At 44.3% G+C, this 26,143-nt stretch overlaps 1 protein-coding gene across 6 annotated transcripts in view; it reads left to right on the forward strand.

Moving 5' to 3' along the window:
- The window catches only part of LOC137438612 (BAR/IMD domain-containing adapter protein 2), a 123,207-nt gene extending 97,474 nt beyond the window's left edge, over positions 1-25,733 (forward strand). For 2 of the 6 annotated variants that reach the window (XM_068133816.2, XM_078767104.1), the window contains 10 exons: positions 1,136-1,273; positions 1,602-1,754; positions 7,711-7,902; positions 8,445-8,609; positions 9,029-9,110; positions 9,219-9,399; positions 19,534-19,599; positions 19,879-19,984; positions 20,664-20,704; positions 25,010-25,733. In XM_068133816.2, the coding sequence (XP_067989917.1) occupies positions 1,136-1,273; positions 1,602-1,754; positions 7,711-7,902; positions 8,445-8,609; positions 9,029-9,110; positions 9,219-9,399; positions 19,534-19,599; positions 19,879-19,984; positions 20,664-20,704; positions 25,010-25,085 (1,200 nt within the window). In that variant the 3' untranslated portion in view covers positions 25,086-25,733. The remainder of the gene's footprint in view (positions 1-1,135; positions 1,274-1,601; positions 1,755-7,710; positions 7,903-8,444; positions 8,610-9,028; positions 9,111-9,218; positions 9,400-19,533; positions 19,600-19,878; positions 19,985-20,663; positions 20,705-25,009) is intronic. The other 4 variants (XM_068133819.2, XM_078767106.1, XM_068133818.2 and 1 more) reach the window with 3 other exon arrangements.
- Positions 25,734-26,143: the final 410 nt, after the last annotated feature.

Raw genomic sequence — 26,143 nt, forward strand, 5'->3', positions numbered from 1 at the left:
TGTTCCAGAGGTGGGAGAAAAGGGGAATGAAAGAGTGAAGGTGAGCAGAGAACGTTGATTTTGGCAGTTTCACCAGAAGAGGGTTTCTGGCAGATCTTGTGCAACCTGTAGGAATATTTGGGGGACAGAGCACGGACAGAGCTGGAGAAGCTAGGCCGGATAAGAGTCGGTAGAAGACAAAGACCACCAACCTGCCTGCAGTGAGCGAGTGAAAGGCCCTCAGAATCAGCTTCGTCGCTGGAGATAACAATGATTCTGAAAGCTTTGGTTTATACAGCGTGAAGCCGAGCTAGGTGTGAGGCAAGTGTGCCAGCCCAGAGGGGAGCGCAGTACTCCATCAAGCTGTTGATGAAAGCTTTGTATGTGGTGAGGAGGTCAGAAGTGGCCAGAAAGGACTTCTCACGACGGAGGATGCCCAGAAGGCGACTGTCTTTGGAGGCCAGCTTGGAAATGTGATTTTCCCAGGAAAGATCATGGCAGATGGTGAGACCCAAAAGCTTAAGTGACTTGATTTTGATTAAATTTGGCCACAAGCTTCATATCTTATGCCTAACAAAGTTGTATGACCGCATCAAAATCTGCGCACATTAAGGGGATCTAATCGGGGGTTTTGACCCTCAAAAATAGGTATATGCTCTCTTCTCCGAAACTACACACGATTTTGATGAAACTTGCCACAAGATTAATATCTGATACTAACGATGGTTTATTGACCTCATCAAAGTCTGCGCACATTGATGAGGATTATCGGGGGGAGGATGGGTGATTGACCCCCAAAATAAGGAAAATGCTCTCTTCTCCGAAACCACACACACGATTTTGATGAAACTTGGCTGCATGCTTCATATCTCATGCGTAATGAAGGTGTATTGACGCATCAAAATCTGCACTCATTAAATGGGAACTATGGGGGTGTTTTTGACATCCCCCCCCCCTCCCCCGAAGTATGTATGTGCTCTCTTCTCCGAAACTACACACATAATTTCAATTAAACTTTATCGTAGCCTTCATCGCCCATGATGTACCAAAGTTTTTTCACAGCATTAGGGTTAAATTTTCTGTACAAAGAAACCACCATGACATCAATAGACATGTATTATGTGGTAATGAGCAAGCGGTGCATCCTGCCTTTCAGGCCACTGTGAAACGCCACCAGTCGGAGCACAAACTGAAGGCTGAACTTTTGGACAAAACAAGTACCAAGCTGCACAAACTACGCCGCCGCAGCCGCAACAGCAAAAGGCCAGACAAGTACAGTGATCGTGAGAAGCAGGTATGCATTCCCCAAGACGATGACTAACATTTGATGACTGGAACCCTCCATCATGCCCACAATCTGCTCACCTGTTGTTGATTTCTTACAGAATTGTATTTTATTTTTACCAGGACTGACTCTAAATCATGACATTAATAACTTCTTTCGAAAGTCTTAAATTGCTCAGTACAAAAAAAGACTGAGTAATGCTCTATTAAACGGAAGAGAATATAAGAGAGTAAAAGGATGTAGAAGGAGGCCTAGACTTTCTGTGATCTTCTTGACCACAAGTCTTAGATACGCTTGTCTCTTTCTCACAGTTTTATCTGTTGTCCCATGTTGACAGGTGGAACAGATGGGAGAGCAGTGTCGTAAAGATTATGAGGCCTTTGTGAGTGAAGGATTTAGATCTGCAGTGGTTGAAGAGCGTCGTCGGTTCAGTTTCCTTGTTGAGCGTCAATGTGCTGTTGCCCGTGAATTCTCTCTGGCCTACGAAAAGGTGAGGGTGGGTTTGAAGGCGGCCTGTAGAGTAGTTGTTTGTGAGGCCATCTAGAATTACATACACAAAAACAAGAAATAGCAATCTGAAATTGCAAACCCTCGCCAGGACGTGTTTGTGTGGTTTTGCCTTCTTGGTCCTTGGGTATTTTGTGGTCCTTGGTCTTTTGGGTCCTATTGGGTCTTTTGGGTCATCAGTGTATTTTGGGTCCTCAGTTTTTGGTCCTCTGGATATTTTGGGTCCTCAGGGTCTTTTGGGTCCTCAGGGTCTTTTGGGTCCTCTGGGTCTTTCGGATCCTTGGGGTCTTTCAGGTTCTCTGGGTCTTATTGGTATTTTGGGTTCTCTGCGTCTTTTGTTTCCTTGGCATCTTTTTGGGTCCTCTGGGTCTTTTGGGTCCTCTGGGTCTTTTGGGTCCTCAGGGTCTTTTGGGTCCTCTGGGTCTTTTGTTTCCTTGGGGCCTTTTTGTTTTTTGGGGTCCTCGGGGTCTTTTGGGTTGACAGCGCAAGATAATTTTGTTACACACACACACACAGACATACTGGCGAGATAAACACTTAGCACAGCCACTGAGCTTGGGGGAAGTGCCGGCACTACCGTCACTTCCCGGGATACTCTGGGTACCAGTGATGTCATAACAACGGTGCTGCTTTTCTCACCGTACTCAGCGGGGAAATTTCCTCAAGAGGAATTTCTTCCTCCCCATGGATGCCAACCAATGGGGATTGTCCAAGCTCTATCCTTTTCAAGCAAGGAAGCAACACGCAACATTTTAAGGTCTTTGGTGTGACTTGAACCGGTCTAAACCGGATGAGCGGTTTTTTTTAAGGAGACACCAGCTCCTTACTGGCTGGCCGTTGGCTCTTTACAGGAGCTCATCCACCCTTTGCCAGGTGTTGTTGTTTGGTGTCAGTCACCTGGTAAGGTGTCATAGTCACCCTCACCACTAGCAAAGCCAGTGAGGGGTGTCTGTATAGTCGCCAACAACCCGACCAGGCAGCAGGTAGCACTGGGTTACTCGTTACCAGTGGCAGTCCCAAAAGATTGACCTGACCTGACCTGAAACTGAGCTTGGCACGGGTCTTACAATCACACATCACAAAAAGTGCAAATCAAGTCACACCTGGCCTTGATGTGAACCTTCATCATCGCTTTGGGTCAAAATAAATGTTCACGAGTTTGGTTATGTCACAACATATGATGAAGTTCTGTGATTCTATCTGTCTGTCACAAAGTGCATGGGGGCAGGGGAGACTGACATGATTGTGCTGCAAGCAGATTAAAGGGGGTCAGACGCAGAGTTAGTTCTTGGACCGACTATTATGATCTGTATGTTTCAAATCCAAAAGATGTTCATGAAACGCATGCAATGGTCATAGAGTTCACACAACGTCCACCTGTGGATGCAAAGCAGGTGTCTGCAACTCAGTCACAAGCAGGGGCAGTCACAGTGAAGATCAGAGTGTGTCGAGACCAAGATTGTCCAAGCAATAGGTGAAAGGTGCCGACATGGAGTCTCACACCATTGAAATACCAACATTATCTTGGACCGAAAAGTCCACTTCTAGCCAACGTTGTACACCATGAAGGGTCTTCAATTGCAACCATTGACAAGACAACAAGAAGTATGGCATCTGCTTTAAATGTGGATGTGGCATGGCTGTGTGTCCGTTGTGATGCAAAATAACAATGGGGAACCTGGGGTACAATGGGGAGGTTTCATGACGATGAAGGAAAGTGAAGAAGAAGCTGTCACTAAAGCAACAAAGTACATACATCTTTGGTCCATTGATAGATGCACCACCAGCAGACCCAGACACTGTTTTGATTCTGACTATGCTCGATATACAGGAACATGTCACCAAAGAACATGAACAAAAATACATGTATGTGGTTTGTGGTGTTGGGCTAGCGGCTAGGGTGCCAGCTTAGGATCCCAGGATCCTGGGTTCGAATCCCGGTCGATCGCTGAATTAACGCCAGGGGGGTTGACTCAGCCTGTCATCCTTCCAGGTCGGCTAATTGAGTACCGGTTCACTGGTAATTCCCTGCTTGTCGTAATAGGCGACAAAAAGGGTTGGCGGCAGGAAGGGCATCCGGCCGTAAAACATTGCTTCAAAAAGGGGACCGAAAAACAACAACAACCACGGTCCCCGAAAAAGGCCAACCCCTGCTTTGCGGGGAAAAATGGCCTCTAAATGTGGTTATTATTTATTATAGTTATTTAAGATTGCAATCCAAATTCAATGGGCTGATTATGTACATCGGAAACGTATCGTAGTAAGGCCCAGAGGAATGCACACGATGATGTCCTTCCTTGGTTGTATTGGAACACTCATGAAGGGGTCTGGCCTGGAAGCCTTGGTATACGCTGCGTACAAGGGAGTGCCGAATATGCTCAACGGGGAAGCATGGCCAAAGGCACTACGATGTTTCAGAATGGATGCTGCGGTGATTTTAGAAGTATTTGTCATGAAAGAGAGCACCACACACGAAGAGCAGAAAGGTGCACTTGAGAATGTGAAACGTTCACCCTCATGACGCGTGGGGGTGAACTCCTTCATAAGCCCAGTGGTCATTGCTCACCTCTTCACCCGGGCAGAGCGAGAAGGAATCTGAGTGTTACACCAACACAGACACCGAGAAGAATGAATGAGAAGAATGGTTCCTCATATGATGGCTGCAGGGCACTAGAATTACGCCAAATACCTTTCCTGGTATGTCCAGTGGCACGCTGACAAAAAGGCCGAGGTTCCTTTTGAATTGGGCGAACGTGTGTGTCGGCATGGAAATCGAGTGTGGAATGGTGTTCCGACAGCTTGAGAACAATCATATGGTATATAAAGGTAGGGATGGTAAGAGGTGGTCTTGTTGGAATCAGTACATCAGAGGAACACGTTGCTGGATGAATCCTATCATGCAAATATGTGTCAAATGGCATCAACTGTAACGAATAAACTGTAACGATGAAGAGAATGATTCGGATGATGACTACGATGAGAAGCATGACAAACACAAGGAAGAAGATAACAAAATGTTTGAAAAATACACGAGTCTACAATGATCACTATAATCGAGTCTAGATTATTGGTTCACAAGTTATCAAACAGAGTGACCACTATATTCGTCATGGGTGTCTGTCTGTCTGTCTGTCTGTCCGCAGCATAACTACCCGATGATATCATCCGATCTTGATGAAACTTGGGTGGGAGGTTGATATCATGATCTAGTTGTGTCCTGCCTCGAGTGGGCGTATTGTGCCCATTGTGGGCGGAGCGACGCCCGAAAAAGATGTCTTTTTCAGGGGTAATTGATTTCAAGCTACATCTTCTCCGAGGGGTTTGGTGGAATCTGACAGGGGGTTTCGGTATTTGGTTAGGCCAATGTCATGTGTCTAGCCCCACGGAGCTCGATTTTACATTTTCGCCCCAAGGTCAATGTCACAAGGTCACGAAATTTAGAAAAGTCGATTTTTGGTGGTTTTATTACATTGTTCGCTTCCTGATAGGGTGTAATGCCGTACATGATCTTATGTTATCACATACATCATGAAATAAAAGTTTTTCAACAAATTTCAGAATCTTCGACGTTTGACCTTTGAAGGTCACACAGGTCAAATTTTCAAAGTTGTCGGAATCGAACCGAATTTTCGATATTGTGTAGCTAACTGACCTCATAACTGATTATACATTATTTTATATCTCATTTGAAGGTTGGTAACCTTCGTTTTGACTTTTCCGGGCCTGTACGGGCCTGTTTCGGTTATAGTACGTCCTTTGTCATTGAATACCGCTCGCTCGTGAACCATCGTCGTCTCCTGACTTGTTTCATTTAAACTCAGATTTATCTCCAATAATAAATAAAGCATGTTTTTAACCCTTTGAGTACGGATGAGGTCCAGTGCCGCAACGCGCGAAAAAGTTTTATGTACGGATGACGTTGCTACACGTCATCGACTATACCTATATATAGATCGTCATTACGTGGTTGCATTCCCGTAATGCCAAATTAATCCCGCACCGGGGGTATTTTTATCAAAAAAAAATCCCGTACTCAAAGGGTTAATCGTGCAGTAAACATGCATTGCAATAATTGAATCAATAAAATCACACATCAGTGAAATAAATATACTCGGACTTGATTCATGGTTTTGCGATTCTTATTTTATTTTTAGTAAAAATGTAGGCAACCGAAAAATCAATCACTTGTAACAGTTTTCAGGATATTCTTAAAAATTAGAAAATTTTACGTCCTTATATTGCCTTCCCCGCCATTTCAGCAGTAGTTAGGGCAGGAATTTGGAATTTGGCCATAGTGCTGGCGATGGCTCGCCTGCTCTTTGCGAAGGACACCGTGGGATCTTTTACGTCCACCAACTAATGCCAGCAGACAGGATGCCCAGTTTAACGTCCAACTGAGGGACGGCACAGACATTGATAAATCGCCCTGCCTGTGAAACACCATGTTGTCAGTTTATAGTTGGGCCGAGATTCAAACTCAGGCTCAACAGCTTAGGGGGAGTGTGCGTTTCACCATTCTAGGCCATTCAGCCAGCTCTGAACCACCTTGAGGCCATTTTCCCCCGCAGAGCAGGGGTTGGCCTTTTTTGGGCACTGTGGTCCCCCCTTTTTCCCCCCTTTTTCTTTTTCCCTTTTTTTTTGTGTACAAGATCGATGCTCGTGAAAGAGCTAACATTAATCACACAAAAAGTCAAACCGACACATAAAACATATAATAAGGGGAGCGGTAGACAAGATGGGGAGAGAGGGGGAAGGACACAAACACAACATTTGAGAGCTGGGACATCGAGAGATCTGTGGGAGGGAGAGGGCTTGGGGGGAGGTGGGAGAGGTATAATACATATGGACACTGCAATGACTTCCAGGAAAGAAGTTGGCATTTCCAAAAAAGTGGATATGGGGTGAATTCGCGGGGGTAGAAAAGATCAAGGTTTTGGATGGGGGAAGATAAGAGATGGTGGTGAACAGCTGTTTTAAAGACCTGTAGGGAGGAGTGGGATTGAAGGGAGTGGTGGAGTTTGTTCCAGAGGCGAGAGAAAAGAGGAATGAAAGAGTGAAGGTGAGCAGAGAGCCTAGATTTTGGCAGTTTAACCATAAGAGGGTTGCTGGCAGATCTTGTGCGACCTGAAGGAATATTTTGGGGACAGAGCACAGAGAGAGCTGGGGCAGCAAGGCTGGAGAGGAGTCGGTAGAAGACAGAAAGACCATCAAACCTGCCTGCGGTGAGTGGGTAAAAGACCCTCGGAGTTAGCTTCATCGCGGGAGATTCCAATGATTCTGAAAGCTTTGGTTTCAACAGCGTGAAGCCGAGCTAGGTGAGAGGCAGGAGCACCGGCCCAGAGGGGTGAACAGTATTCCATTGAGCTGTGGATGAAAGCCTTGTATGTGGTGAGGAGCTCAGGTGCAATGTTTTATGGCCGGATGCTCTTCCTGCCGCCAACCCTGTTCGTCGCCTCTTGCGACACACAGGGAATTACTAGTGAACTGATACTCAATTTGCCGACCTCGGAAGGATGACAGGCTGAGTCAACCTCCCTGGCGTTAATTCAGTGATCCACCGGGATTCAAACCCAGGATCCTAGGATCCCAAGCTGGCACCCTAACCGCTAAGCCAACACCAGGCGCTAAGCCATTCGGCCAGCTCTATGAATGGGACGATACCTCCAAAATTATGAATGGATAAATTCCCGCAGAAATTGGGCATTTTATTGTGACGTTTTATGCCCTCTCCCTCCGAGATGGAGAGTGACACGATGCCATACATATTTACATGTAGAGAATTGGGGTACCTTGAACTGGAAGGAGGGAAAAAAATTTTGCTGCCAAAAACTTTGGGTACATCCACCACTTTCAACTCATTCCATCCAGCGTCAAACAAGTAGACTCGTCTCAAATACTATTATGATTGAGTGATGTTCTTGCATTGTCTTTTATTCCAGGCTCGTGACCTGTTGAACCAGAAGCTGCCGGAATGGCAACAGTCATGTGCGCACCCAACCCGCCTGCCGGAGTGTGCGCTAGAGAAACTTCGCAAAGCTGTGACTGGTGGCTTAAAGACATGTGAGCCACCATCCGAAATGGTGCCAAGCGAAGAAGGTGACGATGCATCGGTGGTTGATTTGGTTTCTCCGGTGAGTAAGTCAGTAGCATCGCAGCCGCTAACTCGGCATCTAGATTTTTTTATCTTGCTTCACATCTTGAAAAGTTTTCTTGCTCTCATGCTGTTTGAATTTTTGTGGATATTTGTTTTGAGGGTGAGCTTGGGGAAGTGGTATACACTGTCGAGGCAGTAGGCCTTCCTCGATCTCGCAAATTCGTGACAATTGATGTATGACAAGGAGAATCCTCAAGGTCGTGAAGAATGGTCATACAAGATGTGACTTATTTCAAGCAAAGTTTGTCGCATGTTTTTTTTTCTCAAAAATTGAGGCTCGTGGAAGAGTGAGGCAACAGGGATAAAGGCAATGCATCCACACAGGGGCAGGTGGGGAACAAGCAGGGGAATTGACAAACGGGAAGAGAGAAAACGTAGCAACAGATCTGAATGAAATGAACGAGATCATGTGGCCACGCCTCCCCTCCCCCCCCCATCCCTCCGTCTTTGTTTGTTCGTTTAATTTATTTTGATAGGATTTTTTTATGATCCATGCTTTACGCCCTTGTCTTCCTTCAGATTGATGCTGCTCCCTCGTTGGCACAACCACCAAAAACCACAAGCACAGAGCCCACCCCAGCTGCCTCTAAACCACTTGTAGGCGTAGCCAATGAAGTGCCTGCTGCTTTGGGAACGACAGAGTTTGCAACTCTGGCGAGCCTGAATATTGAAGCGGATGCCAAGGTGAGATGCAAAGTGGATTTCAGGCCATCCTGAGGGCAATTCCACTGTATGGGGCAAGAAAACCCAAGCTCACACCATAGGCATTGTCATAAATATTCACTGGGCCTTTGTGATCGATTCTGATGTCATGCCCCCCAAAAGGCATGCATAAAGCCCCCCTCGCCCACCAAATCCCTTTGATTTCTATACACTCTGTTCTCCCAACCACTTTTTCTCTCCTCACTTGTAATCCTCTATTTCCTTCCTTTATCCAAATTTTCTCTCATTCAACTCTTTTATTGTATTTCTTGCTGCTATTCAATTTGCTGTGCATGCACCTGTGTCTATGCTTGTCTGGGTTTTGTGCGTATGTGCTTCATTTGTCTACACGACCAACCACTCATCTCACCACACATTGATTTTAATTGATCTGTTTTCAGGAGGACATTAGCCGTAGTGTTAGAGAAGGTTATTCTACTTTACCCTCTCGCCGACCTGGTGAACGACCCTCAATTCTCCCAGGTACTGCATTTCCTTACTGGCTATCTGGTGAGAGTCAAGACAAAAATGGCTGTTCGAAATCCACCACAAGAATAAACCAACAAAATGTCTTGTTCATTTTTCCTTTAGAGCTACGTGGAAGGACAGGCTCTCTGGTTCCGCGGTCGCTCCCACGCGTTCAGGCTCTGTTTGCGCATCGTGCAGGTGATGATGGCACGCTCCTGAGCTTTGCTGCAGGTGACACTATTCGTTTGCTGGTGCCAGAGGCGCGGGGCGGTTGGCAGTATGGTGAACACGAGAGCACTCGCAAGTGAGGACTCAACAAAGGCCCAGCTTTGAATTAGCACTGGGCCTATTTTGTAACATGCTCTTTCTCAAATTCAATCACATGTTCCTCTGCCGTTTCTATGGTGCAGCCTCATAATACATGAACTAAATATTACTTTGGAAGTTAAATTTGGATTTCTCTTTTACTAATTGCTATAAACCAATGGTTAAAATACATGTATTTATTAAACTGTGTAGGGAGCCTATGTGTACCAAAATAACATTGCCACAAATTGTTGCTTAGAGATAGGGGGGTGGGGGATGGTATTAGACACTCCGCCATAAATAAATAAAAAACATTTAGAATTGATAATGTAATTATTGAAGGACTGTTGCAGCGCTTTAAGGACGAAGGACGGGAACAGTGGTGAGTTTGAGGTGAAGGTGGGAGTGCATCAGGGGTCAGTACTAAGTCCACTACTATTTGTAGCTGTGATGGAGGTGCTGGCTCAGAACGTAAAGGAGGGTTTACCGTGGGAGTTGTTGTATGCAGATGATCTGGTGTTGATTGCGGAAAGTATGGATGGACTGAAGGAAAAGATGAACAAGTGGAAGGAATGTATGGAGACAAAAGGTCTGAAGGTGAATATCGGAAAGACAAAGGTGATGGCAAGTGGTAAAGCATGTGGTGAGGTGGAAAGAACTGGGAAGTGGCCGTGTGCTGTGTGTAGGAAGGGTGTCGGGGTGAACTCCATTCAATGTACAATGTGTGCTGAGTGGGTTCATCAAAAATGTAGTGATCTGAGAGGGTCATTAACCAGTGTGGCAGCTACATTCAAATGTAAGGTGTGCACAGAGGGAGCTGCAGATGGAGGAAATGTTGAGTTGGATCTTGGAGACGGCGTGAAGCTGGAAGGTGTGAAAACATTTTGCTACCTCGGAGACATGCTGAATGGAGAAGGTGGATCAGACTCGGCAACGGTTGCTCGAGTGAGATGTGCATGGAAGAAGTTTCGGGAACTGAGTGGCGTGCTGATGAGGAGGAGAGTGTCGCTGAAGCTGAAGGGAAAGGTGTATGCTGCATGTGTGAGAAGTGTTATGATTTATGGGAGCGAGACATGGGTAATGAACGTAGAGCAGCAACGAAGGCTGGAAAGGGTGGAAATGCGAATGGTTCGATGGATGTGCGGAGTATCGTTGAGAGAGAGGAAGACAAATGATAAATTGCGAAAGATGATGGGAATATTGCCTGTGATTGATGCTGTGAAGAGGAACAGGTTGAGATGGTTTGGTCATGTATTGAGGAAGGATGAAAGTGACTGGTTGAGAAGAGTGATGGAAGTTAATGTAGAAGGAAGTAGAGGACGGGGAAGACCGAGAAAGACTTGGCTAAAGATGGTGGAAGAAGAAATGCGGGCAAGGGGGTTAACAAGGAGAGATGCAGAAAATAGGGCAAAATGGAGAAGATTGTCATGGGGACCGCAAGGCTAACCCCCGCTCTAGCAGGGAACATGGCCTTAAAATGCATGTTGTTGTTGTTGTTGTTGTTGTTGTTGTTGCAGCGCTTATCCCAAATGCCTTCCTCGCACGAGGGATGTGCAGAACACCTGTTTGCAAGTTTTCAAGTAACGCAATTGTCTCGTGCAATAATCATTCAACACATGCAACTCATGCACCCTTGTGTTTCTAGACCTGAAACAAGGCATTCTGCGCAAATTCAAAACGGTCTTTCCGAGACATGAGCATGTGGATCATCCAAAAAATACACGCCGATTGCATTCTTCAACAATCCATTACAATACCATGTGTATCAGAAAATGAGGGGAATCAAATCATTCCATGACTTCAATGAAGCAGGTCTTCCGTTAGCCATGTTGCAAGGCTCCTCGCATGAGCAGAGGAACTGTTTATGACCTGAGAAGACGATCATGCCAATGGGTCAACAAAAGTTGATGTCCCAAGATGATGATGACTCCCACTCAGGATCAATACATTCGCACGACCCTTCTACGCAAGCGGTTTCAAACAGCTCAGAGTATAGTATTGCAAAGACACTCCATGGACCTCACAGGAGGTGTCTCCATGATGCATGAACCCGTGCTCATCATCCTGTTTAGCAAACAAAATGACACATCCAAGCACCCACGCAGTGATCAACTCAGCACATCCATGGATACTGAGGCAATGGGCAACTGTTTTGTTCTGTGACGAATCCAGGTTTCTCCTTCAAATATATTGTTACGGATCCGGGGGACGGCACTCCCGTTAGCAAGGGGGGGGGGGGGGGGGAGGTTAATCCCCTTGTCCTGTTAAGCTGGCCGTCTCCGCCGGTCCTGGAACTATATCGCTCCTTGCGGGATGAGATTGGCCAGGGTGATTGGTCAAGGATTTCCCAAATACCTTCACCAATCTCTCCGCAAAGCAGGGAAATGAGTCCCTGCTCGAACCGCGGATGTGATGGTAATTGCCGAGCGGTTTAGCAATCCACGATCCGAGCCGTTAGCAAATAGACTAACCCGATTATAGCGGTTGGCCAAAATCGCGCCACAGGTACTCAATTGGAGGCAGGACAAAAGCGATCGGGGGAAGAAGAAACCAAAGTAAAGGAATAACAGGTATTTATTAATTATTTACACTAAATGAAGAGGAAACGAAAGGCAAAGAATATACAGAAGAAGAAGAAGAAGAGCAAAAGGACACAGGGCAAGCCTTAAAACAGTCTTATATTAAAGCCCAGACAAAACGAACCGACTCACACGAATAGGGAATGGCAGGAAGGAATGGCTGGAAGGAGGAGAAGGTCCAAGCTGATGGCAGGGCAGAAAGGTCCGGGCAAATGCACAGCGTCGAGGTTGGCTCCAGTCCACGCTCCGGGCTCAAGGCGAAACCCGGCGGCAGCTGCACGTATATTTTCACGCGGGCTGACTGTGAATATATGGCGTAATGTCAACGGACCCACTCTTCTGCCTCACGATCCTTCGCACTTATGTCTCCTCTCCTCTTCTCTGTCGACGCACTCATCCCTCTCACTCATCTGATCTCCTTCTCACCTCATCTGCCGAAGCAGTCCCTCGCAACCGCTTTTATTGTCCGTTGTTGTATCAAGCCGCCGGCTCCGATGACACGCCTACCGGTCGGCTCACCTCGGCCCTGGTTGGCCGGCAAGGGCTCGCTGGCTCCACCTCTGATGGTGAGTTGACGTGCCACACCTTGTTCTGGTGTCCCGCCCCCTTTTTCCTCGGCTTGAGACCGCGTGCGTAATGGCGGCTTGGTGCCAGCAAACAGCCCAAGGCAAACGGCAGCGAACGCTGCCCTACCGCTACTGCACTTTGAAGAGCGGGAGACGATTGGGGAAATTGAAGGGGCCTATCTTATTTGATTAATGCAACGCAGATTCAACTATTGGGAACAGATCCTCAACTGAAACACATAATAATTAAATAACTACAGAGAGGTCCTATGGTGCTCTACGTGTTGTCCATGGACTAACTAGGGTGCGATCTTTAATAAAGCCAAATAATGGGGATATTTACAGGGGGTCATTTAAAAGGGAATATTTACTAAAATTTACAAAGTGAAGGTTCTAAAAACCATAACAATATTATGGCTGTGCATGCGTCTACAGAAGACAGAATGAGCTACATGCCCCAGTCTTTGTCCAGGAAGCCGCAAGTTGTGGACGTGGAACGCTGCATGATATGGGTATTATTGAGACCTTTCACACCATCTCTAGCCGTATCAATGGCAATCTGATGGCAGATCGATACATTGAGATCGTACAGCAATATTGTGTTGTCTACCTAGTCAGGTTCACTATGTTAACAAATATAATTTCATTCAAAATTTTGGTAGATTAGCAAAACTATACATTTTTGGAATATTCAGAGCATGAGGAATCCAAAAATTAATGTTTACATTTGCGTCGACACCTTTGCGAAAATGACACTCAGGACATTGATGAAGATAGTCAGGTTCACTATGTTAACAAATATAATTTCTTTCAAAATTTTGGGATTAGCAAACCTGTACATTTTCGGAATCTTCAGAGCATGGAGAATCCGAAAATCAATGTTGGCATTTGCACAGACACCTGCATGGCCGCCATTTTGGATTTTGAAAATGGCCGCCATAAAATACATATTTTGCGCGATCTCGGCTTCTAGTCAACCTAGAGACTGAATTAAATATTCTAATCCTATGTTTTCTGGGTCAAGGAATCCAATAAAGGCCTCAAAATAGTGCTCAGGATTATAGAAAAGCAACAAACAAAGGTAATTGAAAACCATTGTCTTTATATTTGTGATATAACTGTATTACATAATACATGATATTGCAAGTCCTTTGAAGTTATAGGTTGTTATAGGTTGTTATAGGAAGTTATAGGTAGTATCAGATTGAACTATAAGTCCTATACACAGGATCTACGAGGTCTATACCGTTCAGGAATATGCTTTTACAGATCTTCATCACTGTCCTGAGTGTCATTTTCGCAAAGGTGTCTACGCAAATGTAAACATTAATTTTTGGATTCCTCATGCTCTGAATATTCCAAAAATGTATAGTTTTGCTAATCTACCAAAATTTTGAACGAAAAAACATCGTGAACCTGACTAACCCTTCAACAACATTGTCCATGAAACATCGTTACGCGGGACAATGCTCCCGCTCACAGGGCCATTTGAACAAGGGATGTTCTTGTCATTGCCAACGTCAATACCATGACACCGTGGCATGCCATCTCACCAGATTTAAATCCAACTGAACATCTCTTGGATGTCATTGATTGTCGCATTCACACCTTGCCAAGACAGCCACAGACCCTCGATGAAGTGAAACAGGAGCTGATTTGTGCATCGGATGCCATTCCCTAGGCTCATATTTGAGTGCTTGTGCAGTCAATGAGACGACCATCAAATGAAGTGATTATTGCTGGAGGTGGACATGCCAGGTATTGAGATTGCTACTTCTGCGTTGAAGCCCTACGTGAGAACATTTGCCACAATGCAGCATTACGTGACGAGGTCACAATGAAAGGTTCACAATTTCCCGGTGTGTACCCTGGTTTAGAATAGGTACACCGTATCCCTGCGTGTCGTAAGAGGCGATTAAGAGGGTTGGCGTCAGGAAGGGAATCCGGCCATAAAAACATTGCCTCAAAAAGAGAACCATGACAATTACAACTACATATGGGCAGGGTACAGCCCGAAGTGGAGATCAGTTTCTGAGGTTTGGGACATGGAATGTAGGGACAATGACAGGGAGATCAGGAGAAGTGGTGGAAGTATTGGTCAGAAGAAGAGTGGACATATGTTGTGTGCAAGAGGCGAGATGGAAGGGAAGTGGTGTGAGAATGGTGAAGGGTAGGCAGGGACAGAAATACAAGTTTGTGTGGCAAGGGTGCCCGGAGGGCGTGAATGGTGTTGGTGTCCTGTTTTCTGAGGAGTTTGTAGACAGTGTGGTGAGTGTGACCAGAATGAGTGATAGGTTGATGATGGTGAAAATGATGATTGGAAAGCTCTTGGTGAACGTCATCTCGGGATATGCTCCGCAAGTTGGTCGGAGCGATGAAGAGAAGGACACGTCCTGGTGTGCGATAGAGAAGCTGATGGAAAACTTGAAAGATGAGGAAGTTGTTGTGGTAGGAGGAGACCTAAATGGACATTTGGGAAGGAGTATAGATGGTTTTGATGGAGTTCATGGGGGTTACGGATATGGTGTGAGACATGGAGAAGGTGAAAGGATTTTGGAGTTTGCTGATGGAGCTGATTTGTTGATTTGTAATACTAAGTTCCAGAAAGAGGATAATAAGCATGTTACATACACGTCAGGTGGGTCAACGACAACCGTTGATTACCTGATGGTGCGTAGGCGAGATAGTGGTCACCTCTGGGACACAAAGGTGATCCCGGGGGAGGAGGCTGTTTCACAGCACCACTTGGTTGTCTGCGACATAAAGGTGCTAGGAGAGCTCGGCGGGGAAAGTACCAACCAAGAATGAAGGTGTGGAGGTTGAAAGAGGTGACAGTAAGGGAGGCATTAAAAGAGAGGCTGAGTAGGGTAGAAGATGATGTGGTTGAGCTTGAAAGGGGTTGGATGTCAATGAAAGAGGTTGGATGTCAATGAAAGATAGTCTGTTGGGAGCCGTTGGTGAGGTATGTGGATGGACAAAAGGATCACCGAGGCACTCGGAAACATGGTGGTGGGATGATGAAGTTGGAAAGAGGATTGACGAGAAGAGGAAGAAGTTCAAGGAGTGGCAGAAGGCGAAGGGTACGGGAGCAGAAAAAGCAGAGCATGAAAGTTATAAGGCAGCGAAGAAGGCTGCAAAGAAAGAGGTAGCAAAGGCGCAGGAGGCATGTAGGAAAATTTTCGGAGAACGCTTGGATTCGGAAGAGGGTCAGAGAGCGGTATTCAGGATTGCAAAGCAGATAGCGAAAGAGAGGTGTGATGTGATGGGTGTGAGTTGCTTGAATGATGAAGTGGGACAAATCGTTGTGGACCCAGATGGAATTAAAGGAAGATGGAAAAGATATATGGAAATGCTGTTGAATACAGAGAATGAATGGGATGGCAACATCGAGAGTAACCCAGTTTTAGGACCGGCAGAGAAGATAACTGAGAAGGAAGTTGAGGAAGCGATAAAAGCAATGAAGAGTAGAAAAGCGGGAGGGCTGACGGGAGTTGTGGGAGATATGTTGAAGGCAGCAGGAAGTTGGGGTGTGAAGGGAATGACAGAGATCTGTAATCTGGTGGTGAAAGAAGGCCGCATTCCAGTGGATTGGGAACTGAGTACCCTCGTCCCTCCATACAAGGGGAAAGGTGACCCTCTGGAGTGTGGCTCGTACCGAGCGATAAAGTTATTGGATCATGGAATGAAGGTATTGGAAAGGGTGTTGGAGAGGAGGATAAGGAAGAAGGTGAAGATCGACGAAATGCAGTTTGGATTTATGCCAGGAAGAGGAACGACAGATGCGCTCTTTATTGTGAGGCAGTTGCAGGAGAAGTACATGGAGAAGAGGAAGAAGTGGTTTCTTGGGTTTGTTGATCTGGAGAAAGCATTCGATAGGGTTCCACGCGAAGTATTGACATGGGCATTGAGGAAGTTAGGAGTGTAGGAATGGTTGATCAGAGTAGTGATGGCAATGTACAAAAGAGCGCGCACGGCTGTAAGGACGATGGACGGGAACAGTCGTGAGTTTGAGGTGAAGGTGGGAGTGCATTAGGGGTCGGTACTAAGTCCACTACTATTTGTAGCTGTGATGGAGGTGCTGGCTCAGAACGTAAAGGAGGGTTTACCGTGGGAGTTGTTGTATGCAGATGATCTGGTGTTGATTGCGGAAAGTATGGATGGACTGAAGGAAAAGATGAACAAGTAGAAGGAATGTATGGAGACAAAAGGTCTGAAGGTGAATATCGGAAAGACGAAGGTGATGGCAAGTGGTAAAGCATGTGGTGAGGTGGAAAGAACTGGGAAGTGGCCATGTGCTGTGCGCAGGAAGGGTGTCGGAGTGAACTCCATTCAATGTACAATGTGCGCTGAGTGGGTTCATCAAAAATGTAATGGTCTGAGAGGGTCATTAACCAGTGTGGCAGCTACATTCAAGTGTAAGGTGTGCACAGAGGGAGCTGCAGATGGAGGAAATGTTGAGTTGGATCCTGTAGACGGCGTGAAGCTGGAAAGTGTGAAATCATTTTGCTACCTCGGAGACATGCTGAATGGAGAAGGTGGATCAGACTCGGCAACGGTTGCTCGAGTGAGATGTGCATGGAAGAAGTTTCGGGACGCCCGGTGCTTAAAGATACATTGTGATGGTATTTCTGTCGGGGAAATCGATTAACTTTTAAACAATGAAATCCTTACGGTGGCGTAATAAGACGAACCGATTTCTTCGATGCACCGCACCGTCTGCTCCACGAGCACACACGAGAATCTGAAACTGAGCACCTGGCTTGACCGGGGGGAGTCGGGGTGTGACCCCTCTGTCCCCTTCCCTCTTGCCATCCGCATTGTGTTGTCTCAAAGGGGCTGAAAAAACATATTTAGGGGGAAATGATAGTATTTTGAAGATTACATAACTCGCCATTGCTATTGAAACGTTAAAATGTCTGAGGTGGGATGCACAGGTATGGATGGCTATGAATCAAATAAGGAAGCAAAATTAATATCAAAAATTAACAAGAATTTTTTTTAAATCATTCACCACTCAACTACCACAATTACTACTAATCTGCATACCCAGCTACTTCCAACGTGTAAACCATTGTCTAATAATACCGAATGAACTCTTTTATTTTGCGCCTTTGGGCTTCTTGAAAAGCGCTATACAAAATAAATGAATTATTATTATTATTATTATTATTTGTCTCATATTTATACAAGATGTCTTTTTACCGAACAATAGCCCTTGTTTTATTTACCAACACAAGGGGTTAATCAATACTTTTGCAAACTGGCAGAACATTGCAAAACGTTATATTATTTATTCCTCCCCCCCCCCCCCCCCTTCCCACGCCTCCTCCCCCAAAGCCCTCTCCCTTCCACACATCTCCCTGCTCTCAAATGTTGTGTTTGTGTGCTTCCCCTTCTCTCCCCATCTTGTCTTCCGCTCCCTCTTTTTATATATTTTGTTTGTCTGGTTGATTTGTTTGTGAAATAAATGTTAGCTCTTTCACGAGCCTCGATTCAGTATACAAAAAAAAAAAAAAAAAAAAAAAAAAAAAAAAAAAACTGAGTGGCGTGCTGATGAGGAGGGGAGTGTCATTGAAGCTGAACGGAAAGGTGTATGCTGCATGTGTGAGAAGTGTTATGATTTATCGGAGCGAGACATGGGTAATGAACGTAGAGCAGCAACGAAGGCTGGAAAGGGTGGAAATGCGAATGGTTTGGTGGATGTGCGGAGTATCGTTGAGAGAGAGGAAGACAAATGATGAATTGCGAAAGATGATGGGAATAGAGCCTGTGATTGATGCTGTGAAGAGGAACAGGTTGAGATGGTTTGGTCATGTGTTGAGGAAGGATGAAAGTGACTGGTTGAGAAGAGTGATGGAAATGAATGTAGAAGGAAGTGGAGGACGGGGAAGACCGAGAAAGACTTGGCTAAAGATGGTGGAAGAAGAAATGCGGGCAAGGGGGTTAACAAGGAGAGATGCAGAAAATAGGGCAAAATGGAGAAGATTGTCACGGGGACCGCAAGGCTAATCCCTGCTCTAGCAGGAAAAATGGCCTTAAAATGCATGTTGTTGTTGTTGTGTTTGTCCCAATGAAAGGGATATGTAATTATTCAGCATTTATCTTTGCCAGAAGTTTGCTCCTCATCTGTGTACCATGATGTCACCTAAATGAATCACAGCGACAACAATCGGCTGCCAAGTAGTGTGGAGAGTGCACACGTCTGCGTGTGTACGTCTGTCAAGTTGTGTGGAGATTAATTTTGAACGTCCTCACCTATGAAGAAAAGAGGAGTGCGTGGTTGATGAGATTAATTGTTAATTGAAAAAAGAGGAGGTGCATGGCTGATGAGATTAATTATTAATTGAAAAAAGAAGAGGTGCGTGGTTGAGAAGATGAAATAATTGAAAAAGAGGAGGTGCATGATTGACAGGATTAATTGTGAAATGAAAAAAAAAGTGGTGCATTGGTGACAAGTTGAATTGTTGATTGAAAAAAGAGGAGGTGCGTGGTTGACAATATGAATTGTTAATTGAAAAAAGAGGAGGTGCATGAATGACGAGCTGAATTGTTAAATGATGGTTGACGTGACAAACCATAAGCCATACTGGAACCTCTTCCCCCTTTTTCTAAATTATATTGAGTTGCTGTTTCTCCAAGCACCTCTTTATTTTCCTGAATGCACAAATTGCAATAACTCTAATGGAATACGTGTAATGTAACGAAAGGTACAAGATGGAAATTAAATGTTTGTGTTTCTACGTTACCCATAAACGCTTGCAAACACGACATCATTCGTGAACGGGTTTCTATTCACACACCAGATTTGGTTCTTGTTAACAATTTAAATCCCAACTCTAACTTTGTTTAAACATCCTGGTTTGATTTTGCTGCATAAAATAGGTCAGATTTTTTTTTTTTTCAAATAAATAAAGCAGAATGTTTGTTGCTATTGAGCTGGTGTACTATTTGTGGGTCACTTGCATGATGCTCCTCCTTTGTGCGCAGGAGAGGCTGGTTCCCTTTTGCTTACACTGAAGACTGTTCGCACGAGATTCACAACATAAGGCCAGGGTATGTGTGTGGGTTCGACAGTGTGCATCTCAGGTGTTGAGCATGAGCAGGGTAACATGGCTGTTCCCCGTAACGTTCGTCTGTTGAGCCAAGTCGTTGTGATTGAGCGCAGATGGCATTGGTTTCAGGTTGAAACTCTTCCGTCCTTTGCTGTCCCCATTTTCCATCGCTTTCATTTTGGTAACCAATAAATATCAGAGATGAAGACGCCGTTTGAACTCTCGTCGGAAGGTTTGCTGGATAACTTACCTTGTTCTTCTTTACTTGCACGTCTGGCAGTTCGGTGCTTGGTGGAACGATGGTGAAAGGGAGGCCTGCTGATGACGACTTTCAAACCTTCAAAGCAAGACCCTATAGCATCGCAGTTGCTGGTGACTTTAATATTGTAAGATCACTCATGCAGTGTTGATGTTATTGTTATTAATGGGTTGGAGGAGGAGGCGGAGGAGTTTTTTTATTTTCAATAACACAAAAGAGAGATCTTGTCAAGAGTCGAACATTTTAATGTAATTGTCCAACATCACAATGTTCACCAACAGGTGGCAGATTGCTGCTATAATCTGATTTGCAAGGAGACTTGGATAGTCAATAGAGCTATCCACATATTCCATATGCAAAACTGATTTCGAAGTTTTACAATCGGCCTCCCCCAACCCCGTCTTCTTTGTTGTACACAGGTATCCCCCACTTACCGAAGCGATTACATACCTTTATAATCCTTCGTAATGTGAACCTTCGTTATGCGGGGGATACTTGTGCATAACCTTTTACATCCCAATGTCATCTCCTCCCAAAATCCCTTTCTCCTCCTTTACTTAACCTCCCTTTTCCCCATTCTACCAACTTCTGTTGCTTTTTCATTTCATGTTCTCGGTGTACAACTCTCGTCTTTCCCTTTTCACTTGCATAATATGTGGACAAATGTTTACAAAACCTCCACAACATTAAGTACTGCATACAATTCAATTGAGACAAGATACAAAATGGCATTACAGTGCAAACACTTGTACCCACGAGCTCGAGGCTGTATTGATTAATGTGAACCTGTTTGCTCATGTGTGCAGGATCGAGAGGTTAACGGTCGTCCTGGAGCTGCTTTCCCACTGTATGTACACCATGCTTGTGAAATTGGCTGATTATTTCGATGACGCTCAAACCCACCGCTCACTGTATGAACAGAATTTGCATTTATTGTTACAGGTATTAACCATTGTAAGGGCTGGCAGGATAGCTTACAAGTTTATGTACTCACCTCAGCTGTCTAGTGTGGGTTTAAATCTTGGCCCAGCTATAAACTAGCTGTCATCCCGGTGTTTCACAGACAGGGTGATTGATTCATCAATGTGTGTGGCGTCTCTCGATGGACGTTAGACTGGGTGTCCCGGCTGTTGGTATTAGTAGGTAGACGTAAAAAAAATCTCTCGGTGTCGTTTGCGAAGAGTAGGCGAGATATTCCCGGCACCACGACCAAATTCCTGCCCTGGCTTCCTGAGTCGGAACTTCCTGAGTCGCAACCAGGATTGTTGCCTCGTAACTGCTTTGGCAGCACCAACGCTCTGTATCAGGAATTTAACGATCATCATCATTATGAAATACAAGTTCAACATATCATAGAACTTCCTGGTGCCTGGAACTTCTTTAGTGACAGCTTTCCTAAAATTTAAATTTGTGGTCTCATTTCCACAAAATCCCTCGAGAATGCTCTTTATTTTCATCCTTAGATTTGTTTCATGTTTACAGCGGAAAACAAAAAAACCGTCAAAAGGATCAATTTAAGCTCTCCTATTTTGATCAAAGAAGTAAATAAATAGTCACTGTGCTTGGTTGGTGATGTTGGGCAGTTCTTGAAAGGTGCTTCATTTTGAAACAGGTGCTGTGCCTGCACCATGTCGTTTTCTTTTTGAAAATTATGCTGGGTAAATTGCTGGAAGGAGTGTGGGCTGGGGGAAAGGGGATCAATTTTGAAAGTTGTGGAGGTTTGTTTTCATCTTCCAGGTTCAATCTAGACATTTGTATCAATGTGCCACATTGTAAGGATACCGTGGCTTAAAAAAGGGAAATCTGGCAACAAGAACAACCCTTTAAGGTTCCTTAAGTTGATACATCCAATATGCAGGGTGTCCACAAATTACCGTTCCAAATCCAAACCTTAATAAAAAAAAGTTTTAATCAAAACCTGAAAAAAATGAATCTGAAAGGAAAAGTTTTAAGAAAAAAAAAAAATCCAAATCTGAATGGACTGATTTATTGGGATTGCGCTCGAATGACTCGTGAACGTGTTCACCATCCTCATCACTTGTGCTCAACCGGCTTGTCCCCTTTCTCTGCGGGGTGTTAGTGCTACTAGTCTCCATAAACATTTTCTGCCACTCACGAATCGTTTTTCTCGATGGTGGCTACCTTCTATAAGTTACCCCGAAGAAGCATCGTTGAACCTGTTTAGCTCATTTGGGATCGATAATTAACCAGACAACACACTGCACTCTTTCCTGTGGGGATGCCATTTGTAGTAAATATAACGTCACATGTCAAAGGAGACATGATACATGACACCAAAAAAAAAATTAGTCAATAAAACTAAATCTTCTTTCACATGCTGCAAACCGTGTCGTTGTATCACATGTCGTCATTATTTGTTATTACAGTTTGAATTTGGAACAGTAATCTGTGGTCAGCCTGTCGATTGACTTACTTTATTACGCCACGCATGCGAAGCGAAAAGCGAAGTTGAGAAATTGGTTCATGTCTGTCCGTCTGTTTGTCTCATCAGTTTATCATCGTCGGTTTATGATCGAGAAACAACAAATCAAATGTTATGATTTGGCCACGAATCGGAACACAAATTGGAAGACAAGTCTGCTGTTTTACCAAACTTTGGCCTTGAATTCGACCTGACTGCACATGTGCAGACAGGAGTGAGATAATTATTTTTACTTTATTACTTTATTACTACCTGCCTGGCAGTCAAAAAAAATTGCAAATCCTTCCAAACAGGTAACTTACTGTTTTAAGGACATTATAAAGGACACAAACAACAGGTGCGGAGAACTAATGTAACGAGTTAGATAGCGTGATGTAATAGACACTGCGTAAAATGGCGGTAAAACTCGGAATTTATTTATTTAAACACCTTGAAACTATTATTTACATTGAATAATATATTTGAATACTGTAGAACACAAATCGCCTCATAATACTTCCAAGAACCATACTATGTATCGATATATAGCATTTGAAGGTGTGGCATATGTGAAGGTTGGGGTGAAGAAGACGCTGATTGAGCCTGCGTTCGATAGTGATCAATTATGGCCTCCATCTCCTAAACTGGGACTCAGCGTTGCCTTATTGCAGCGTATAAGGGTGATTTATTTTTTGTATACATCGTCGAGGCTCGTGGAAGGGCCAATGCACTGAACAGACGAGGACACACAGGACAAAATAAACAATAGAGAGGGGGGAACACCACCAGCAGAGTTGAAGACCAACATAGAGGCAGACTTGGACAAACAATGGGTGTGGGGAGGAATGAGGGACAGGAAAGGATGCATGAGGTGGACAAAATGGATACAGAAGGAAACCCTCAGGATGGAAAACTGGAAATTTGGAATGAGGGATTGGGGTGGGGGTTAACAAGAGTAGAAAAGCGATGTGTATAAGACTGCTTCATTTGCGGTAAATTTGCAGAATATATATATATTCTTTTTACGATCTTTAAAATCATTATTTTATTAAAATTGAAATGCTGTATGAACACTGTGTGGGCTATCATACCCTATGAACTCTCTAGTTTGTTTATGACTATCAAAACAAAAAAGAGCAAACAGAGATTGCAGATCCTCTCCAGGATGTGTTTGTGTGGTTTATTGATGACGTAGATTTATGTTCGATCCAATATGGCTGCTGAACCACGTGACCCGATGACGTCATCAATTTAATTCTCCCATACAATTTATGTGTAGATCATGCTCAAGAAATTTCAAACTGATCGGATCAAGTGTTCTACTTGTCTAATTATGACGTCATAGTGAAGGCACCGATGACATCATTATGAATATATGTTGTTCCCCATTGGGAGTACTTGAGAATGAGCCATGTTTCATTTTTTTCCATGGAACGGTTTCGGAGATAGAAGTGCAAAGTTTTTCGGTTTTTCCAAGACAGTGCCCTACCGCATGACTTATGACGTCATAATTATCATTGAAAAAAATTCCACAGGAGGAGGCGCTGCTATGGTAAAACATTTTTGTCAATCAGACCAACGGTTGCAGGGAAAAGTATACAAACTAGAACGGCACTCAGTAGAGAGCATACCTCCGCCTTGTTGGCCATATCACTCAATGGTGAAGAATCACTTAAAAAATTCTACGAGCTGGATCCGGATCCGGATCTTCACCAAAATTGAAATGATTCTTCCTTGTCACACACACAACATGTCCAACAAGTTTCGTCCAAAAACATCCATAACCCTTTCAGATATTCTGCTACGTATCGTTTTTGGCCCTATCTCCCAATGGTGAAGAATCACTTGGAAAATCAAATAATTCTCATAACCAAATCCATATTCAGATCTTTACCAAATCGAATCGATTAGTCCCTGTCAGACAACGAACCGGTCCACCAATTTTCGTCCAAATCCGTCCATAACTTTTTGAGATATCCTGCTGTGTATCGTTTTTGACCCTATCTCCCAATGGTGAAGAATCACTTTAAAAATTGTAGTAGCCGGATCCGAATCCGGATCTTCACCAAAATCTAATCATATGCTACATCTCTGCCAAATTTCGTCCGAATCCGTCCACAATTTTTTGAGATATTCTGTTCACAAACAGACAGACAGGGGTGAAAACATAACCTCCATCCACCTTTGGTGGCGGAGGTAACAGACAGACAGACAAACATACAAACAGACAGATAAACAAACAAACAGACAGATAGATAAACAAACAAACAGACAGACAGATAAACAAACGGACCCAAATGCGGATAATAAAAAAGTTACCTTTGTAAATGTGCTAAAGATAACGATTAGTAATATGAATGAATGTTGGTTTAAAGTGAAATTTTGTATATTTCGTCAAAAAGAATCCACGCTCATTTTTCAGCAACCTTACTTGACCGTAACAATCAAATTGGATTGGCCTTGATGACGTCATTGTGTGTGGTGCATTGTGATTGATCGTTTCATTGAAATCATTTTGAGAAATATTTGAAAGCCACGCTTTGTTTTGACCTCATGATTGACTTATCATCCATTGGCATGATTATTTAAAGACAGCATGTGGTTGTGGATGTGCATATTTCTCGGTGTGCACGATTTGCTGGCGGATGCCCGGTTTGGTGTAAATTATTTGTTAAAGTCGTTGTCGTGGCCTCGTGGTAAATGCTTTTTCTATTCCCTTCCTCCCTCCAGTGGTGTTAACCCATTTGCAAGTATCAAACTCCGACCGACGGTCACCAACGACAGATCAGCTCCTCTTATAAAATAGAGCAGCACCGGGTCGGCCATCGGGTTGATTGGTGTTGCGGCGGAACCAAGCTGTTGCAGTAGAGCTGCTTTTGTGGATAGCTAACGAGAGTCGTGTAACACTCCACACCGCGAGCTCAACATCTCGGTGTTAGATATTGCCGCTCCGGTGCCATTGTGCCAACGGTACTGCACTCGGATGGTATGTTTTTTTTGGGAGGTGGGGAAGGGTTCATTTATTACCCACGGTTTCTCTCCTTGAGCTGTAGATGCTTGAAGCATTTGACATCTTATATGGACAAGCTTTTGATTTTCTGCATTTGGCTTTTGCACATTATACCTGCCATTGCTTGGTGCTTTGCTTCCAGCTGTACCATAAGCACAGTATGCAGCATCTGTTACTTCATGGTTAATGTTTCATGACTTGCTGCCAGAACTTTTTTTTTTAAAGCATTTGGCTTGCTGATTATGGTAAGTAAAATAGACTAAGTTGTGGAACTGTTGAGCACGTGTACACTTTCTGCTGTTATAATGTAGCTATGCTGCTGCTGCTATGTACGTAGTGTGGTGGTGGTTTAGATTTTGCAATCGATTCGGGGTTCTGTTCTGTTATAATTTGCAGGTTAATCAAAAAGTGCCTGATTAAAATGGAATTGTTTAACGAAATGAACACGATTAGTTTACTTTCTGTGTTGTGTATCTGCAATGTACTCGTACTTGGTGCAGTGTGTGTGTGTGTGTGTGTGCGTGCGTGCGTGTGTGCGTGCGTGCGTGTGTGTGTGCGTGCGTGCGTGTGTGCGTGCATGCGTGTGCGTGCATGCGCGTGCGTGCTTGTGTGTGTGTCAGTCACAAGTCTAAAATTGGCACTGGTGCAACTTTGGGCTGTATGTTCATCAGTCTTTACATTTAAACACTGAAGCCTGCAACTTGAACGTTAAACTCTGCTGTAAGCAAAGTAACCCAAGGTTTTGGTTTTTGTTTGTTACATTGTTTAGTTGTTGCTATACAAACTGTCGGGGTAGTGTGTGGGTGTGTGCGTATGCCTAAGCGTGGGCATTGGTTGGGAAGGGGACACCAGGT

Source organism: Myxine glutinosa, chromosome 13 (genome assembly GCF_964187855.1).
Source record: "Myxine glutinosa chromosome 13, kmMyxGlut1.1, whole genome shotgun sequence".
Taxonomy (NCBI): domain Eukaryota; kingdom Metazoa; phylum Chordata; class Myxini; order Myxiniformes; family Myxinidae; genus Myxine; species Myxine glutinosa.